The 14,190-nt window shown below is 38.3% G+C and overlaps 1 protein-coding gene across 6 annotated transcripts in view; it reads right to left on the bottom strand.

Annotated features, from left to right (window-relative positions):
* The window catches only part of CEP85L (centrosomal protein 85L), a 209,058-nt gene that overhangs the window by 46,147 nt on the left and 148,721 nt on the right, over positions 1-14,190 (bottom strand). For all 6 annotated transcript variants that reach the window (XM_088840583.1, XM_088840584.1, XM_055433469.2 and 3 more), the window contains one exon: positions 13,127-13,248. In XM_088840583.1, the coding sequence (XP_088696709.1) occupies positions 13,127-13,248 (122 nt within the window). The remainder of the gene's footprint in view (positions 1-13,126; positions 13,249-14,190) is intronic.

Below are 14,190 nucleotides of genomic sequence, written 5' to 3'. Positions count from 1 at the left end.
TAAAGACTTTAGTGTAGTCAATGAAGCAGAAACAGGTATCTTTCTGGAATTCTCTTGCTTCTTCTATGATTCAATGGATGTTGGCAATTTGATCTCTGGTTCCTCTGCCTTTTCTAAATCCAGTTTGAACATCTGGAAGTGCTCAGTTTATGTACTGTTGAAGTCTAGCTTGGAGAATTTTGAGCCTTACTTTGCTAGTGTGTGAAAGGAGTGCAATTGTGCGGTAGTTTGAGCATTCTTTGGCATTGCCTTTCTTTGGGATTGGAATGAAAACTGACCTTTTCCAGTCCTGTGGCCACTGCTGACTTTTCCAAATTTGCTGGCATATTGAGAGCAGCACTTTACCAGCATCATCTTTTAGGATTTGAAATAGCTCAGCTGGAATTCTATCACCTCCATTAGCTTTGTTCACAGTGATGCCCACTAAGGCCCACTTGACTTTACACTCCAAGGTGTCTGGTTCTAGGTGAGTGATCACATCATCATGGTTATCTGGGTCATTAAGATGAGGAAGAAGGCAAGGATGTCCTGCTACCCACTGCTTTTCATCATTGTCCCTGAAGCCCTAGCTAGTGAAGATATGAGTGCAAAGTTTCGCAGCATCACATGAAGGTACAGGCATCTCTGAGACTCATCAAGGAGCCTTCATTCCTCCCAGGGGAAGTACGCAGCAATGTCTTCAAAGCTTATACTGTTCCTGAGGTGGGTCCCTTAGTGCCGCCACTGCCATCAGACTCTAGCCAGAGTGGGCCGGCAGCAGCCAGGGGATGGGACATGTAGGTTCCGCTCCAGAGCCTGATGCAGGGCACCTGGGGCGGCATTACAGAACCTCAAAGACACCTCCTTGGCACGTGGACAGTGCCTCCGCTCACACCTTTTAGGTATTATCACAGGGTCCCAAACCAGTGCTCCCAAACCAGAACAGACTCCGTGGCAGTTTAAAAAAACCTAGGTATATAGCATTGTAATATCAATTTCTAAATCTATTTTGTTTCAAGGCCAACTGCTATACTGTGTGAAATTCCATTTGGACACCAAACACCCTAAGTTAGCACTGGACTTCACAACTCTTAGGGCAGAGTCCCCAACAAGAAAGCCTCACTTCAGATACCAGACAAGTGGGATCCCAGGTCACCCACACTTTTAGTCAACTGGCTACAAATCTGGTGAGTTCCCAGAATTTTTATTATAGAATTTCACTGCATGGGTATGACCGATTAAATCACCAGCTGTGTGACTTAACTCAATCTCCAGTCCCCTCCGCTCCCTGGAGGCTGAACTAGATCCAAGACCCAACCCTCTGACCACAGGATTGGTCTCTCTGGTGAATAGCCCAGGTCCTGAAACAGATATCCAGGGCTCAAGAAACACCTCGTTAGCATAAATGCAGGTGTGTTCTAGGGTTCATGAATAAAAAAGACCTGTATATTGTCACCCTGCTTATTTAACTTATATGCAGAGTACATCATGAGAAACGCTGGGCTGGAGGAAGCACAAGCTAGAATCAAGATTGCCGGGAGAAATACCAATAACCTCAAGTATGCAGATGACACCACCCTTATGGCAGAAAGTAAATAAGAACTAAAGAGCCTCTTGATGAAAGTGAAAGAGAGTGAAAAAGGTGGCTTAAAGCTCAACATTCAGAAAACTAAGATCATGGCATCCAGTCCCATCACTTCATGGCAAATAGATGGGGAAACAGTGGAAACAGTGTCAGACTTTATTTTGTGGGGCCTCAAAATCACTGAAGATGGTGACTGCAGCCATGAAATTAAAAGACCCTTACTCCTTGGAAGGAAAGTTATGACAAACCTAGATAGCATATTAAAAAGCAGAGACATTACTTTGCCAACAAAGGTCTGTCTCGTCAAAGCTGTGATTTTTCCAGTAGTCATGGATGAATGTGAGAGTTGGACTATAAAGAAAGCTGAGCGCAGAAGAATTGATGCTTTTGAACCGTGGTGTTGGAGAAGACTCTTGAGAGTCCCTTGGACTGCAAGGAGATTCAAGCAGTCCATCCTAAGGAAGATCAGTCCTGGGTGTTCACTGGAAGGACTGATGTTGAAGCTGAAACTCCAATACTTTGGCCACCTGAAGTGAAGAGGTGACTCATTTGAAAAGACCCTGATGCTGGGAAAGACTGAAGGCAGGAGGAGAAGGGGACGACAGAGGATGAGACAGTTGGATGGCATCACTGACTCAATGGACATGAGTTTGAGTAAACTCCAGGAGTTGGTGATCGACAGGGAGGCCTGGCGTGCTGAGGTCCACGGGGTCGTGAAGAGGTGGACATGACTGAGCGACTGAACTGAACTGAAAGAGTTAGTCTCCTTCCCAAGAACCAGAAACAGTTGCTAGTCAGATTTCTTAATACTGGACAAAATTTTAAGATTTGTAGGTACTATATTGGAAATTGCAAGTAATGACAGAATGAGAATTCTCCTCTGCGCTGACAGTAATCATTCACTAATAGCATTAACTCAGCTGTCTCCACTGAGTGTAGCGGGTTTTCTCTCTGAATCAGGCTCCAGTGCACTGACTAAGCCTTATAATTTATCTGTTCAATTCAGCAGCAGGAGCCAAGCAACTTCTAAGTGTAAACCATTATAAGAACTACAAGTATCAGCAACAGCACAGATTAACCAAAAACCTTAGCTTCTATTTCATTAAAATGAGGCTATTTCCTCTGAACAAATATTTAGTAGTTTCTATTATGAGTAATAAAATATACTTGAAACTTTCTTCTGTGAAGGAGTTCAGAGTCTACTGAGGAAAGACAATTACAAAAATATAACTATTATATACACAAAACACGTATAATGAGGTTACTCTTCGTTGATGGGCACTATGCATCAGACAGGATTAAGACTTTTTACACACATTCATTCATTTAATCTTCATGCTGTACAGCTAGGTGGGAGAGGGGAGTTGCCAAAAATAGTGATCAACGAAAACCTCATTTTTGTGAAACTCCTTGTACCCAGGCAGACAAGACAATCAATACTTGCAAAAGGTCAAGTATCTTATTCAGAATTACCTAAATGGTTAGTAACAAGAATAAAGAACTAGGAAACTAGGTTTCCTCCTTTGAGTTGCTTTTGCAATTAAATTATGTGCTTTTTCTCATAAGATGGGGGACATTTAAGAACAGTTTTGCGTTCTTAATTTTTTAAAAAAAATTTATTTTATATTGGCGTATAAGTGATTAACAATGCTCTATTAGTTTCAGATGTACAGCAAAGTGATTCAGTTACATATATAAATGTATATTATTTGCCAAATTCTTTTCCCATTTAGGTTATTACACAATATTGAACAGATTTCCCTGTGCCATACAGTAGGTCCTTGTTGGTTATCTATTTTAAAAATACATCCATGTCAAGTCTAAACTTTCAATCTATTGCTCTGACCATTTCCCACTGATAACCATAAGAAGAATAGTTTCTATGGCAGTTAATTTTCCTTAACATTTGATCTTCTTTGACCTAATTAACCAAAATTTATAAAAGCTATAGGCATGGTTAAAAAAACAAAAACACATTTTTCTCATGCAATCATGAACAACTTGATATTTTCAGGATAATATCCAGTGTACAATTTTTAGTTACGTGACTTAAAAGGTATCATCAACCACACCATATTCCAAAATAGAAAAGTTTAGCATCTTTACTCTCAGCTTCATCCAGGAAGAAACTAAATCCTGTCATATCTCTCTCTGAAATATCCTCTGTATGTGTTATCACAATTTTAAAGGCCATTAGTCTAATTTGGTTCCTAGAAAAAAGATATACTATTATTTTGTTCTCATTTTTAGCACTATATGTGTTATATAAAGATTTTTATACATGAACATTTTTACTTTTAAATTCTGATTCTGTTGTTACAGAAAGAGGAGCTACTTTTTATTCCTCTGTCTTATACAATATCAAATGCATTAATCATCACAAATTTTATAACAGACTTGTAAAATATCGAAAATTATTTAAGACACTAGGTGTGGTATACTATTCACAAAACCATCCATAATTATTCCCTTCCCTGTATTACTTACACTCCTTTTGTTCCTACTGTCCACAGGTGAAGTCTCCTAGCCTTGTGATCAATCAGGACATAGAGGAAGAAATTCTGTGCCACTTCTGAGCCTAATCTCCAAGAGAACGTGTATGCTTCATTTTCTCTTTGAACCTCACCCAGCCACTCTATGAACAAACCCTGGCTAGAATACTGCAGGATAACAGATCCCATGGGAGTATACAAGTCATCCAGGTGAGGCTAGCCTAGGCCATAACAACGCAGAAGATATAAATAAACAGTTCTCCAAAGAAGACACACAGATGGCCAAAAGATACATGAAAGATGCTCAACATCACTAATTATTAAAGAAATGCAAATCAAAACTACAATGAGGTATGACCTCACACCAGTGAGAATGGCCATCAACAAAAAGTCTACAAATAATAAATGCTGGAGAGGGTGTGGAGAAAAGGGAACCTTCCTATACTGTTGGTGGGAATGCAAACTGGTACAGCCACTATGGAGAACAATATGGAGGTTTCTTAAAAAACTCAAAGTAGAGTTATCATATGATCCTGCACTCCCATTCCTGGCCATATATTTGGAGAAAACTATAACTTGAAAAGATATGCACACCAGTGTTCACTGCAACACTATTTACAATGGCCAAGACATGGGAACAACCCAAATGTCCATCAACAGATGAATGGATAGAGATGTGGTACCCATAAACAACGAAATATTCAGTTCAGTTCAGTTCAGTCACTCAGTTGTGTCTGACTCTCTGCGACCCCATGAATCACAGCACGCCAGGCCTCCCTGTCCGTCACCAACTCCCAGAGTTCACTCAAACTCATGTCCATCGAGTTGGTGATGCCATCCAGCCATCTCATTCTCTGTCGTCCCCTTCTCCTCCCGCCCCCAATCCTTCCCAGCATCAGAGTCTTTTCCAGTGAGTCAACTCGTCTCATGAGGTGGCCAAAGTATTGGAGTTTCAGCTTTAGCATCAGTATTACATAGCCATAAAAAAGAATGAAATAATGCCACTTGCAGCAACATGAATGAATCTAGAGTCTATCATACTAAGTCAAAGATAAATATTTTTACGATAAAAATATGCTATCATTTATATGTGGAATCTAAAATATGATACAAATGAACTTATTTACAAAACAGAAACTCACAGACATAGAAAACAAACTTATGGCTACCAAAGGGGAAAGATGGTGGAGATGGATAAATTAAAAACTTGGGAGTATTCACCCCAAAACAATGAACACTTTTTCTCAAGTGCACATGGAACCTTCTCCAGGATAGATCACATCCTGGGCCATAAATCTAGCCTTGGTAAATTCAAAAACATTGAAATCATTCCAAGCATCTTTTCTGACCACAATGCAGTAAGATTAGATCACAATTACAGGAAAAAAACTATTAAAAATTCCAACATATGGAGGCTAAACAACACGTTTCTGAATAACCAACAAATCACAGAAGAAATCAAAAAAGAAATCAAAATATGCACAGAAACGAATGAAAATGAAAACACAACAACCCAAAACCTATGAGACTCAGTAAAAGCAGTATTAAGGGGAAGGTTCATAGCAATACAAGCTTACTTCAAGAAACAAGAAAAAAGTCAAATAAATAACCTAACCGTACACCAAAAGCAACTAGAAAAGGAAGAAATGAAGAACCCCGGGGTTAGTAGAAGGAAAGAAATCATAAAAATTAGGGCAGAGATAAATGCAAAAGAAACAAAAGAGACCATAGTAAAAATCAACAAAGCTAAAAGCTGGTTCTTTGAGAAGATACATAAAATAGACAAACCATTAGCCAGACTCATCAAGTAACAAAGGGAGAAAAATCAAATCAATAAAATTAGAAATGAAAACGGAGAGATCACAACAGATAACACAGAAATACAAAGGATCATAAGAGTCTATTATCAGCAACTATATGCAAATAAAACCATCAACCTGGAAGAAGTGGACAAATTCTTAGAAAAGCACAACTTTCCAAAACTGAACCAGGAAGAAATAGAAAATCTTAACAGACTCATCACAAGCACGGAAATCGAAACTGTAATCAGAAATCTTCCAGCAAACAAAAGCCCAGGACCAGACGGCTTCACAGCTGAATTCTACCAAATATTTAGAGAAGAGCTAACACCTACCCTACTCAAACTCTTACAGAAAATTGCAGAGAAAGGTAAACTGCCAAACTCATTCTATGAGGCCACCATCACCCTAATACCAAAACCAGACAAAGATGCCACAAAAAAAGAAAACTACAGGCAAATATCACTGATGAACATGGATGCAAAAATCACTAAAAAAAATCCTAGCAAAGAAAAACCAACAACATATTAAAAAGATCACCCATCATGACCAAGTGGACATGTATTATCCCAAGGATGCAAGTATTCTTTAATATCTGCAAATCAATCAATGTAATAAACCACATTAACAAATTGAAAGATAAAAAACCATATGATTATCTCAAAAGATACAGAGAAATTCTTTGACAAAATTCACATTCATGTATGATAAAAACCCTCCAGAAGGCAGGAATAGAAGGAACATACCTCAAGATAATAAAAGCTATATATGACAAACCCACAGCAAACATTATCCTCAATGGTGAAAAACTGAAAGCATTTCCCCTAAAGTCAGGAACAAGACAAGGGTGCCTACTCTCACCACTACTATTCAACATAGTTTTGGAAGTTTTACCACAGCAATCAGAGCAGAAAAAGAAATAAAAGGAATCCAGATTGGAAAAGAAGAAGTAAAACTCACTGTTTGCAGATGACATGATCCTCTACATAGAAAACGCTAAAGACTCCACCAGAGAAAATTACTAGAGCTAATCAATGAATATAGTAAAGTTGCAGGATATAAAATTAACACACAGAAATCCCTTGCATTCCTAGACACTAACAATGAGAAAACAGAAAGAGAAATTAAGGAAACAATTCCATTCACCACTGCAACGAAAAGACTTAAATACTTAGGAATACATTGACCTATAGAAACAAAAGACCTATATATAGAAAACTAAAAAACAATGATGAAAGAAATCAAAGGTGACACAAATAGATGGAGAAATACACCATACTCATGGATCGAAAGAATCAATATAGTGAAAATGAGTATACTACCCAAAGCAATCTATAGATTCAATGCAATCCCTATCAAGCTACCAACGGTATTTTTCACAGAACTAGACCAAATAATTTCACAATTTGTATGGAAATACAAAAAACCTCGAATAGCCAAAGCAATCTTAAGAAAGAAGAATGGAACTGAAGCAATCAACCTGCCTGACTTCAGGCTATACTACCAAGCTACAGTCATCAAGACAGTATGGTACTGGCACAAAGACAGAAGTATAGATCAATGGAACAAAACAGAAAGCCCAGAGATAAAGCCACACACCTATGGACACCTTATCTTTGACAAAGGAGGTAAGAATATACAATGGAGAAAAGAAAATCTCTTTAACAAGTGGTGCTGGGACAACTGGTCAACCACCTGTAAAAGCATGAAACTGTAACACTTTCTAATACTATACACAAAAATAAACTCAATGGATTAAAAATCTAAATGTAAGACCAGAAACTATAAAACTAGAGGAAAACATAGGCAAAACACTCTGATATAAATCACATCAGGATCCTCTATGACCCACCTCCCAGAGTAATAGAAATAAAAGCAAAAATAAACAACTGGGACCTAATTAAATTTAAAAGTTTTTGCACAACAAAGGAAACTATAAGCAAGGTGAAAAGACAGCCTTCAGAATGGGAGAAAATAATAGCAAATGAAGCATCTGACAAAGAATTAATCTCAAAAATATACAAGCAACTCCTGCAGCTCAATTCCAGAAAAAAAATGACCCAATCAAAATATGGGCCAAAGACCTAAACAGACATTTCTCCAAAGAAGACATACAGATGGCTAACAAACACATGAAAAGATGTTCAACATCACTCATTATCAGAGAAATGCAAATCAAAACCACAATGAGGTACCATCTCACGCTGGTCAGAATGGCTGCTATCCAAAAGTCTACAAAAGGGAACCCTCTTACACTGTTGGGAATGCAAACTAGTACAGGCACTATGGAGAACAGTGTGGAGATTCCTCAAAAAACGGGAAATAAACTGCCACAAAACCCAGCAATCCCACTGCTGGGCATACACACGGAGGAAATCAGAATTGAAAGAGACACGTTTACCCCAATGTTCATCACAGCACTGTTTATAATAGCCAGGACATGGAAGCAATCGAGATATCCATCGGCAGACGAATGGATAAGACAGTTGTGGTACATATACACAATGGAATATCACTAAGCCATTAAAAAGAATACATTTGAATCAGTTCTAATGAGGTGGATGCAACTGGAGCCTATTACACAGAGTGAAGTAAGCCAGAAAGAAAAACACCAATACACTATACTAACGCATATATATGGAATTTAGAAAAATGGTAACAATGACCCTATATGCAAGACAGCAACAGAGACACAGATGTATAGAACAGTCTTTTGCACTCTGTGGGAGAAGGCAAGGGTGGGATGATTTGAGAGAATAGCATTGAAACATGTATATTAGCACATGTGAAAAAGATCACCAGTCCAGGTTTGATGCATGAGACAGGGCGCTCAGGGTGCACTGGGATGACCCCGAGGGATGGGATAGGGAGGGAGGGGGGAGGGGGGTTCAGGATGGGGAACACATGTACATCCATGGCTGATTCATGTCAATGTATGGCAAAAACCTCTACAAAACTGTAAAGTAATTAGCCTCCAATTAAAATAAATAAAGAAAAAAAAAAAACTTGGGAGTAACATACACATACTACTATATATAAAATAAACAAGGGCCTACAGTGTAGCAAAAGGAACTATACTCAATATTTTGTAATAAACTTATATGGTAAAAGAATCTGAAAAACTTATTTATATATAAATATATGCATAAACATATACACATACCAGAGAAGGCAATGGCACCCCACTCCAGTACTCTTGCCTGGAAAATCCCATGGACAGAGAAGCCTGGTGGGCTGCAGGCCATGGGGTCACTGGGAGTCAGACACAACTGAGCGACTTCACTTTCACTTTTCACTTTCAATCATTGGAGAAGGAAATGGCAACCCACTCCAGTGTTCTTGCCTGGAGCATCCCAGGGACGGGGGAGCCTGGTGGGCTGCCGTCTATGGGTTCGCACAGAGTCAGACACAACTGAAGCGACTTAGCAGCAGCAGCAGCATACACATACAGAGATATATGAATCATTTAGCAGTATATCTATATATTGTAATCAACTACAATAAAAAAAATTTTTAATTAAAACAAGAATTGGCCAACTGAGCAACTCTGAATGATTTTGGATTATTTCCTTAGTATCCTTCTATATATACAAAATTGACAAATATATTTTAATATATTATATTAATAATTGTCTGTATTTCTTACTTCCATAGGCTGAATGTTGGGAGCCTTCCCCAATTTTCATACATTAATCCCTAACGCCCAACATGTGGTATAGAAAGTGGAGGTGGAGGGTCTTTGGGAAGTGATTAGGTTACGAAGGCAGAGTTCTCACAAATGCAATTAGTATCATTTCAAATGAAGCTCTGGAGAGCTCCCTTGACCGTTTCACCACGTGAGGTTACAGAAAGCTGGCCACCTATGAACCAGGAAGTTGGCTCTCACCGGATTCTCACTGAACCGGCCAGTGCCTTGGACTTCCCAGCCTCTAGAAGTGGGAGAAATAAATATTTATTGTCTATAAGCAATAAAAAAGTAATAAAATAATAAAGGAGAAGGAAATGACAACCCACTCCAGTACTCTTGCCTGGAAAATCCCATAGACGGAGGAGCCTGGCACGCTACTACAGTCCATGGGGTCGCAAAGAGTTGGACACGACTGAGTGACTTCACTTCACTTCTTTTGTCTATAAGCATTCTATTGTTTTCCTCTATTTCTTTGCATTGTTCACTTAAAAAGATATTCTTATCTCTCCTAGGTATTCTCTGGAACTCTGCATTCAGATGGGTATATCTTTCCTTTTCTCCTTTGCCTTTCACTTCTCTTCTTTTCTCAGCTATTTGTAAGGCTTCCTTCAGTTCAGTTCAGTTCAGTCGCTCAGTTGTGTCTAACTCCTTGCGACCCCATGAATCACAGCACGCCAGGCCTCCCTGTCCATCACCAACTCCCGGAGTTCATTCAAATCCATCTCCATCGAGTCGATGATGCCTCCAGCCATCTCATTCTCTGTTGTCCCCTTCTCCTCCCGCCCCCAATCCCTCCCAGCATCAGACTCTTTTCCAGTGAGTCAGCTCTTCTTCGCATGAGGTGGCCAAAGTATTGGAGTTTCAGCTTTAGCGTCAGTCCTTCCAATGAACACCCAGGAGGCTTCCTTAGACTACCATTTTGCCTCTTTACATTTCTTTTTCATGTGGATGGTTTTCATCAGCGCCTCCTGTACAGTGATGCTGGGAAAGATTGAAGGCAGGAGGAGAAGGGGATGACAGAGGACGAGATAGTTGGATGGCACTACCGACTCAATGGACATGAGTTTGAGCAAACTCTGGGAGATGGTAGAGGACGGGGAAGCCTAGAGTGCTGCAGTCCATGGGGTCACAAAGAGTCAAACACGACTGAGTGATTGAACAACAATAAGCTACCCAGTCTACGGTATTTTGTTATAGCAGCCCAAATGAACTAAGACATCCATTAACTTATACTCAACAGAATGGTATAATGGTATCTAAAAAATAAAATCTGAGTGATTTTCATTGAGGACAAATCAATTCATATTAATGAAAGTCTGAATTTTGGTCTGTTTAAAAACAGCATTAATTTCAAGTATATACAATAAATTATTAAAAATATATATCCAACTGTGTCTATACTTACACATAAAATTCACTTATACTAGAAACATCTAATATTTTAAGATAGTTTTTCATAAAATCAATTGTAACAATCTCTTGCAATCTTCATTCATTTACCAGGCATGGATGTTATCAAGCACTAAGCACATATACTACATGCCAGGCTCTGTTTAAGATGTTGAGAACATAGTGGAGAATAAGGAATTCAGGAGGTCTATGCACTAGTTTATATTGCAGCAGCTCGTGCTTAACATTCTTGTTTCTAAGCAAAATCTTTTGAAATTTCAACTATTAAATATATTTAAAGGTTTGAATAAGGATTTAATTTTAAGATTAAAATATCTACTACTTTATCTCATAAAAGCACATGAAAATAAGTAGTAACTGGTAGGTTACAGTCCATGGGATTGCGAAGAGTCCAACACGACTGAGTGACTTCACTTTCACTTTTCACTTTCATGCATTGGAGAAGGAAATGGCAACCCACTCCAGTGTTCTTGCCTGGAGATTCCCAGGGATGGCGGAGCCTGGTGGGCAGCCGTCTATGGGGTCGCACAGAGTTGGACACGACTGAAGCGACTTAGCAGCAGCAGCAGCAGCAGCATTGATTAAGAAAAAATGCCTTCTCTAGGTTGCTTCCATGTCCTGGCTATTATAAACAGTGCTGCAATGAACATTGGAGTACACGTGTCTCTTTCAATTCTGGTTTCCTCGGTGTGTATGCCCAGGAGTGCGATTGCTGGATCATATGGCAGTTCTATTTCCAATTTTTTGAGGAATCTCCACACTGTTCTCCATAGTGGCTGTACTAGTTTGCATTCCCACCAACAGTGTAAGAGGGTTCCTTTCTCTCCACATCCTCTCCAGCATTTATTGCATGTAGACTTTTGGATAGCAGCCATTCTGACTGGTGTGAAATGGTATCTCATTGTGGTTTTGATTTGCATCTCTCTGATTATGAGGGATGTTGAGCATTTTTTCATGTGTTTGTTAGCCATCTTTATGTCTTCTTTGGAGAAATTTCTGTTTAGTTCTTTGGCCCATGTTTTGATTGGGTCATTTATTTTTCTAGAATTGAGCTGCAGGAGCTGCTTGTATATTTTGGAGATTAATCCTTTATCAGTTGCTTCATTTGCTATTATTTTCTCCCGTTCTGAAGGCTGTCTTTTCACCTTACTTATAGTTTCCTTTGCTGTGCAGAAGCTTTTGATTTTAATTAGGTCCCATTTGTTTATTTTTGCTTTTATTTCCAATATTCTGGGAGGTGGGTCATGGAGGATCCTGCTGTGATTTATGTCGGAGAGTGGAGCCTATTATACAGAGTGAAGTAAGCCAGAAAGAAAAACACCAATACAGTATACTAACACATATATATGGAATTTAGAAAGATGCAAATGATAACCCTGTATACGAGACAGCAAAAGAGACACAGATGTATAGAACAGTCTTTGGGACTCTATGGGAGAGGGTGAGGGTGGGATGATTTGGGAGAATGGCATTGAAACACGTATGTTGTCATATGTGAAATGAATCACTAGTTCAGGGTCAATGCATGTTATAGGATGCTCGGGGCTGGCATGCGGGGATGACCCAGAGGGAGGATAAAGGGAGGAGGGAGGTGGGAGGGGGGTTCAGGAGGGGGAACTTATGTAAACCCGGGGCAAATTCATATCAATGTATGGCAAAACCAACCAATATAATATTGTAAAATAATTTGCCTCCAATAAAAAATAAATTAATTACATAAAAAAATAAAAAATAAAGAATATATGTAATGAAGAATGTGAAAACTTGAACAATCAATAAAACTGAAAACTTCAGTGGTCAAAAAAAAAAAAAAGAAAAAATGCCTTCTCAAGCTATCTTCCAATTACCATGATAGGCAACAGGTTTAATTATCCCCAAAGTATACATAAATGATGTAAACCAATATAGATCATAAATAATTAAGTAATATTAAGAGTTATTGCTCGGAATAATCAGGAGTCTATTCAGTTTAAAATAATTATTTTTTTAGAGCTTTGGTACTCAAATAGGCAAAATTTTGAAACTGTCTGGGACTGGGGATAGACAGACATGAGACTTCAATGTTCTTGTAAGGTTTTATTTCTTAAACTCTAAGTGGTAGGTACAAAGATACTTGCTTTATTAATCTACACTTCTGCATGCCTGAAATAGTAATAAAAAAAATAAAACTCACCGATCAATTACAATCTCTTTCTGCCTTAGTAGTCCTTCTTTTATTTTCAGCACTGATTCCCACTTACTGAAATCTTGATAGCTGGGAGGTGAATAACTTTGACGAGATGATCCAGACAAAACCTGCACAAACATATTTACACTATTAGTATACTAAAAGTGGCTAAAGGGAATATTTATGTCATCTAGTATTTTCCCATTGACTGTCATAAAAAAACTTTTAAATTACACCTGTGAATACAACATAACATGAAGAATTTCAAGGAAGTTCTAAAGTAAATGTACAAATCTAATCAAGAATTGGTGGACAACAGAACACAGTATAATACTAAATATAAAATGTTGTTCTCATTATCTTGTGAAAGCCTTCTGGAAATAAGAAAATTAATCATTGCCTAAGGAAGGAGTACAATAAGGCTAGACTAAACTGTACATGCATTACCAGAAGGGTTTCCACATCTTGAAATCATCATTCATCACATCATCCTTTAATTACATTAAAACTTCAAAAGCTAAAATATTTTCCCAAAGTAGTAAATATATCCATAGAAAATGACTATTAATCAGATAATCTAGATGACTGCCGGTCTCTAGTGTATCATTTACAAAAAAAAGAAATCTGTTTAGATTTTTAAAAATATTTAAGATATTTAAACAACACAAACAACAACAAAACCAATGTAATACATCTTCAAACTTCTATCACTGAAACAAAATTAAAATTTTAATACTGGTGGTACTGGTGGAACTGACTCCTCAAAATGACGCTGAAGTTCTAACCCCTAATACCTCAGAATGGAGCCTCATTTAGAAATACAGACTCTGCAGATAAAGTCAAGATGAAGCAATTAGACTAACACAAAGGGGGAAATGTGAACACAGACATGCACAGAGGGAAGACTGTGTAAAGAGATGAACATAACATGATTGCCGGAAAGGTACTAGAAACCAGCATGAAACAGACTTTTATTCACAGCCCTCAGAAGGCATTCATTCTGCTGACACCGTGATTCAGAACTTTTAACCTCCAGAACTCTGAGACATAAATTTCTGTTGTGTGAGCTA

This window comes from Moschus berezovskii, chromosome 10, assembly GCF_049115385.1.
Source record: "Moschus berezovskii isolate FMDL1 chromosome 10, NW_MosBer_1.0, whole genome shotgun sequence".
Classification (NCBI taxonomy): domain Eukaryota; kingdom Metazoa; phylum Chordata; class Mammalia; order Artiodactyla; family Moschidae; genus Moschus; species Moschus berezovskii.
This window is presented reverse-complemented; position numbering and strand designations above follow the sequence as displayed.